This window comes from Apium graveolens, chromosome 4, assembly GCF_009905375.1.
Source record: "Apium graveolens cultivar Ventura chromosome 4, ASM990537v1, whole genome shotgun sequence".
Classification (NCBI taxonomy): Eukaryota; Viridiplantae; Streptophyta; class Magnoliopsida; order Apiales; family Apiaceae; genus Apium; species Apium graveolens.
Window position 1 is genome coordinate 275063759 of NC_133650.1, and position 6903 is coordinate 275070661.

A 6903-nucleotide genomic window follows, 5' to 3' on the forward strand; every position below is an offset into this window, starting at 1 on the left:
CCTCCCTTTGAAAGAGGGAGAGGAAGCGGATAACCCATCAGGTCTAAACAGAGTAATAGTAATTGTTTGTTTAGTTTGTTTGGGCAACTGAGTGATAGTACACAAACTGGAAAACCAGAAGGAAATAGATGTAGACAGGAATTCACCTCTAGTAATCCTATCCCTGTAAAGGAATAGAGCCGTGTAGGGGTAACAGCCATCACATAGTATCTGGTTCCACTGCTTGTGCTAGCGGTTTCCATCTGCAGATAGAAATTGAAAAGACAATATAACTCGATTAGATAAATAAGCAAGTAAACTAGTTTGAAATCTTCCAAGATCTGAGTTCCTGTTTCTTAAAAAGTATCACGACTCATATTCTTCACAACCAAATCCGAAAGCACAACTCTTAACAACCAAGTTCATAGAGCACAATGAACAGTCATTACACATAGTGTTTTCAAGAAAACAGGTAGGGGAAGATACATACCTGTAGGTCTTTGAAAGCTTCTGGTAATTCGGCAAGTTCAAAAAGGAACTTTATATACTTTTCCCTTTTATCTTTCTCATCAACAGCAATTTCATGTAATTGACCATTGTCGGTCCCGAGAATCACCTCCCTTGTCGAAGCTGAAAAGATGTTGCATGTATATATTCAATGGCTTAGTTCGTTATGCGAGATACGTAGAGTAATTTATTACAGGTAACAAAGAAATTTACCTTCTGTTATTTGTTGCCTATTCCAGGCAACAGCATTCACCACAAGACCTTTCATTTTGTTTAAGATTCGTGGTTTAGTCCATTTTGCATGCATGTAGAATGTATCAGCACCGCCATTGCCCACCACAGTGGCAATACAATGGCACCCCCCAGGATCAACAAAAACGCTGTGAATGGATTGTTCACCAGGTCGACCCACACCCGCAGATAGATCATATCTAGGCAGTTAATATTAGAGAAAGTAATGAGAGATCCTAAGCGGGAGGGCCTTGAAACAGAAATAAGTTGAACAAACAGGTTTATAGTACAGTAACTCTTAAGACAATCTTCCCCCAAATAAATACACAAAAAAGCAATTGACATACTCAAATGCAGAATCTCATTCGAAAAAAAGTTTCAATTAGCATCATTTAGCGGAACAATTTAACCACAAGCACACACTAAGATTTCCGACAAGCTACAAAGCGGGATTTAATGCTACACCACGTCATTCAGTAACATGTTTTCTATGAGCCAGGTATTAGTTGAGAGGGAAAATAGTATTCTAAAGTCCAGGAAGTGGTATAAATGTGTGATGGTTTAAAAGAGAATATGTTAATAATGCATTGGAATTTAATTAATATATAACAACCAACTTTGATCTAATGAGGCCTTCTTTTATCCCAACTCGCACACTATTTTTTATTATTCTTCTTCCATAAATGCTAAAAAAATAGTCAACCTCTATCTTCTCCTCTCTGTCTCTCAAAGGAACCATCAGTGTGTGGAACTAAATCTCCTCCAGACGATATATATGTGCACAAACAATGAATTTGTGAAATAGCAGTAAATTGTGTGATTTAAATTGATAATAGAGGGGTAATATTAATGTATAGCATCATACCAGAAGAATGTCCAACTCCGAAATCGTGTCTAATAACCCAACCTTTACTAGTTCCTAAAACAATGACATCATTTCCAGCTGCCATACAAGTGATAACTCCATGTCCTTTGGCTGCATATCTCTCGAGAAGATCTACAGTGAACACTTGTCTTCCAGCCTCCATTTACTGCATTCAAGTTTCTCAACTCCAATCGTTAGTTAAAAGAATGTGTCAAGCAAAATTCATATATATATAATATAGGCATTAAATTAACATCTATCGCACTTACTGATTCTGTAACAATACAGGATATAGTTCTGAGGAAAATATTAAATTAAAGAAAATAAAAGACAAGAGGTGAGAGACGCTCTCGTATCAGAACTTAGGTAATGCCTTCATTTTTTATATGTGTTTTATAGTTTTGTTTGGATCTGCTTTCTAAATTTCATAATTTATAGTGTCGGAGTTGGTTTCTGGATTTTAAAAAAACGGCCTCCTCCGAGATGACTAGACTACAGGTACGAGCGCAAACCTTGCAGAGACTGGAATCACAAAATCATAAGTAATAATACACAGAGCTATCGATATATTATTATCACCAATTATATACTTCCTGAAAATGCTATACTGGTAGAGTAAATAGCAACATCACATGTCATCAATTACACGATTATTACATACATATGTATACCAGTTGCACATTATAATAGAAGAACCTATATATACTGACTTGTACTAAATACTCTTCGATTTCGATAACCAAATTCAGGTTAATCAAAAAATTGCCGAGTCGAAGTCGAAAGAGATTACCTGAGGTGTGATACGAGAAGTCGAAAAAGGAGGAGTGAATAATCTGAATAAGTTGTGATCTGATGAGGAGAAGAAAATGAAAATTAGTAGGAGTAGAGGAATTAGTAGTAATTGAGTAGTAATTAGGGGCTTTACCTGAGAATTGATCGGTGGAGGGCACAGCTATGTAAAATTTGGTGTGGTTTGGAATTTGATTTGTTTATCAGGACAGCCGGACAGGGGTTCAGCTTTTGGACCCAGCGCACCACCTGCTCCTGCACTTTGATTAACCGACTGCCTCCTATTGATTTTTCAGGGAATTAAAAACAAACGTCTACAAACTTTATATTTTATCATGTAATTTAAAGTATTTTTACAGTAAAAAAATTAAAATAATTATTTTTGTGAATTTTAATACAAGTTAAATACTTTTATTCAGAAAAAATTATTAAGAATATTACTTTTACGGGTCAAAATACTTTGAAATATGCACAAATAAGTCAAGTTTATTAAAAAAAATTAATTTTACTACAGGGTCAAAGCGCTTTAAAAATTTGAGCAAATAAGTCAAGCGTCAAATTTAAAAATAATAAAGAGAGAAAACATCTGAAATTAAGGCTATGTTTGTAAGTGTTGTTGAAAACTGCTGTGATATGAGAAAAAGTGTTGGTTAGAAAAGTGTACTCAGGAAAATTAGATAATTGTTTGTTAATTTTTTTAATTTATTCATATTTTGAAATATAATATATAAAAATAATATTTTTGAGAAGGTTTGGTGATGAACTGCAAGATACTTCTTGCATGGAAGGATATGTTTTAGCTAATAGCAGCTTTTAGACCAAAAACGCTTTTCCGGACAGCAGATTTTAGAATTTACCAAACACGAAACAATAATCTCAAACGCGGTAATTAGGTAAAGATACACTTTGAAGCTAAAGCTCAAATGAGACGGTTATTTGATTTACCCATATATACTTGTACTATACGTACATAACAAACTATATAAAAAATGTGATAAACCTAACTAGTACATTTACAAAGAACTGTTCTTATATATAATGAACATATTATGGATGATGCTCCGATAGCAGGAAAAAACAAATAACAGCTTGATAGTAAAGCTTCCAAAATTAATTTCGAGAAAACATGTGTACATGTTTTTTTTTGAAAATAAAATAATTCAATAATAAAAGTCATATAGCATCTAACATATAACCGAAATTGAACAAATATATAATTATATCGTTGTTGAATCATTTCTTCTTATAGGCAACCAAGCGACTTTTTGAAGTGATATGTATATGATGTAATTCTCAACTGTTGTTTTAAGCAATCGACCACAAATGCAATCACCATGAAACCTTTATTATTTATACCACCATGAAAATTTCGCAAATCTGTAATCTCGGATATCATGAACTGCAAAAAATCAAATAAAACCAATCTCTCACAAGGAGAGACAATCAAAATCCAAATAAAAATAGGGAAATTATTGAAATTAACAAGAGATAACTAAAAATAATAAAAAGAAGAATAGATGGTGGCTTTTCCAGCGGTGAAAGGCGATGGAAGTCCCTCAAAAATGATAGGGAGACTGTTTTAAGATTGAGAGAATTCAAGGTTTTAACATTTGTACATGTTGAATATAAAAACGGGTTAGTACCTTAAATTTGTAATTATGGGTTGAATTATATAGTTTACACATTTGACCGAAACAGTTAAACTGGTCAAAGTTTGTCAATTTTACGAAATTGATTATTTGATTCATTTAATGAAAAAACAAGTTAAATGTGTCAATTTTCGGTTCGTGATTTTTTTGGTATTTTTGTGTAGAATCAAATATAAATATAAAGAATTGACAATATAATATATGAAGGTAAAATTTTACAAATATATTAAATAAATTGTTCAAATCATATTACATTATGCAAATATTTATTTGTTTATTTATAAATGTGCATTTATATATTATAAATACTAAATTTTGAAAAGAAAATAAATTTTTTTGTATATTTCGTATCATGTATTGTATCCAATGAATAATTTAAAAACTAACATAAATATCATACATATATTTTCCATTTTCCCATTTGTGAACTTAGTGTCGTGTGTAATCAACATAAACATAAATACTAAATTTTAATATCATGTATTGTTTGGTTTATCTTAGAGGATAAAGGCTCTGTTTGAGATTCCTGTTAAAAATTGTTGTGCTGTTAGAAAAAGTGCGGTTGAAAAAAAGTGTTGTTGTAAAAATCAAATGACTGTTTGGTAATTTTTTTGATACATATATGTTTTGATGCAAAAAATTAAAATAATGATACTTTTGGTAAGGGTTTGATGGTGAAATCAGCATCTGCTTCCCGCAATGAAAAACAGCTTTTTCTAAAAGTATAGGGGGACTTATTTTCTCTAACAACAGCTTTTAGGCCAAAAATATTTTCCGAAAGTAGCTTTTAAATTTTACCAAACAGTTTTTTTAACTGTTTTTCAGCGAAAAGCTACCGTTGCTGTCTGCAACAGCAATACCAAACACAACCAAAATTGACTAAAATTGAAATTGAGGTATGATCATGTTTTTCCTACAAAAACAGGCTAACTAATTTCCTATTTGTCAGTTTTCAGCATCAAAATCTGCATAAATAGTTGAATTACAACCAAGAAATCATTATTATCTTCATTAACCTTTATTCTAAAAAATAAAATTTTCGCCAAACTGTCATTGTTAGAACTATCTGAATGAAAAAATATTCATATAATCTTTTCTTTTTTATTCAAATTCCTCGTTATTAGCAAAATAAACAGGTTCATAACAATCTAGGCAAATAAAAAATAATATCGAATTAAGTACAATGTATATAATATTTATGATGATATTAGTCAAACTTCTACTAAGTAACAATATATATATACACATATTTATAATTGTAATTAAATTATTAGCTATGAGTTATTTAGGTATTTGATTAAATTTACTTATATGTTAGCGATATGTTTATAACTTTTAACATTAAATTGAGTTAATATTTGAAATAACATATATATAAACTTAAATTTAAATACATAAAAAAATAAAATGAAAATAAGAATTAATCTTTGTTATGCACATTTTCCTTAAAAACTATTTGTATAAAAATTAATAAAAATTTTTAATTAATACATAAATCTTAAGTTACAAATTTAAGATTTAAAAATAAAATAAACATAAATTATTGAAATAAAGTAATCAAAATAAATTATAAAACTGAAAATTATAATGTTCAAGATTAATTATAATATTGAAGGAAGATAAGTTAGGACGAAATTTAGCATTTCTCTACTTTCTACTTATAGCTTATGTAGATATAATTTGTAAAATTTCATGATAAGTAAAATACCCAAATAATTGTTAGAAATCAAGCCTAAATCCTGATGATAAACAAATCACATTGCATAATTATGTTAAGGCAATTTGTAACCTTCTATGACTAATCAACCTAAGGGATAGTCATTAAAGGAGTAGTCCATCAATTGATAGGATTGTTGTAACATTTTCTAAGAGAATTCTGTAAACATGTAGTAATGCAGTTATTCATTTAGAAGTCATGTTGACTCAATGGATAATTTAGAATAGGGTGCTTAAGTGTAAATATTTGATGTCGTGTAATTTAGATCAAGTGAATTGAGTCATCAGTCGCTAAATGAAGGATAAGCATCAACTGCAATCTATATCGGCCCATCAACTACTAAACATGTGAATATCAATGGCTAAGGAAAGTCGTAGGAAAAGACTTCTAATTGATAAAGAATTTTGTAGCTAGTGGCTATCAATGACTAAGAAGATACATAACTACTGATAGTGATGTGGCAATGGTCAAAACCTACGACTGTCACAGCACATGAGCAGATGGGAATCTCATGAAAGAAAGTGAGAAGCCAAGATAAACTTTGCATGTGATCTTGGATGTTGAAGAAGAAGAAACATTCAATTTTCATGCAAGACATATTAGAGGGATATTAAAAGCAAAATAGCATGATACAATCCAGCCTCATTTGTCAAACGTCACGAGAAAGAGAATGAAGAAGCAAACTTGTTGGACCACGAAGACTATGTTATACATTGTCTAGCAAATATTGTAACTTGGTGATATATAAACCAAGTAGTAGCAGATGTTTCATTTAAGAAATAGGTTTTACTTTTTCAGAGAGCTTGAGAGAGATATATCTTCATCTGTGTGAAACACTGTAAACCGCAGTTATGAGATTACATTTGTAATTGTAACATATTATTTCTTCAAATAAACATCAGGTGGCAAGTCGAAAAACAAACCACCTGAAAATTTATAACATTTGTGTTCATGTTTCATCTCCCAAATACAAATTAACATGAAATTTTTAATTTGTATTCAATCCCCCATTTTACAAATTAACATAAGTTGATTGTTAGTGAATAATAATTGGTATTAGAGCAAGCCTTCAACAAATAGAAGGTTTAAAGATCTTGAAGCCGATTCAATCAACCATGGTGAATAAAGAGGAAGAAGCCCAAATTCAAGATTTAAACAAAAAATTT

The 6903-nt window shown here is 30.6% G+C and overlaps 1 protein-coding gene across 1 annotated transcript; it reads right to left on the minus strand.

The window, feature by feature from the left end:
• Window positions 1–37: 37 nt before the first annotated feature.
• Window positions 38–1745, minus strand: LOC141719663 (vacuolar sorting protein 18-like). Its single transcript, XM_074522043.1, has 6 exons — window positions 1583–1745; window positions 995–1025; window positions 700–917; window positions 470–609; window positions 147–242; window positions 38–43 (listed from the first exon to the last, which is right to left on the minus strand). Exons 1-6 carry the CDS (start codon window positions 1743–1745, stop codon window positions 38–40), a joined length of 654 nt encoding a protein of 217 aa, XP_074378144.1.
• Between the last annotated feature and the right edge of the window lie 5158 nt (window positions 1746–6903).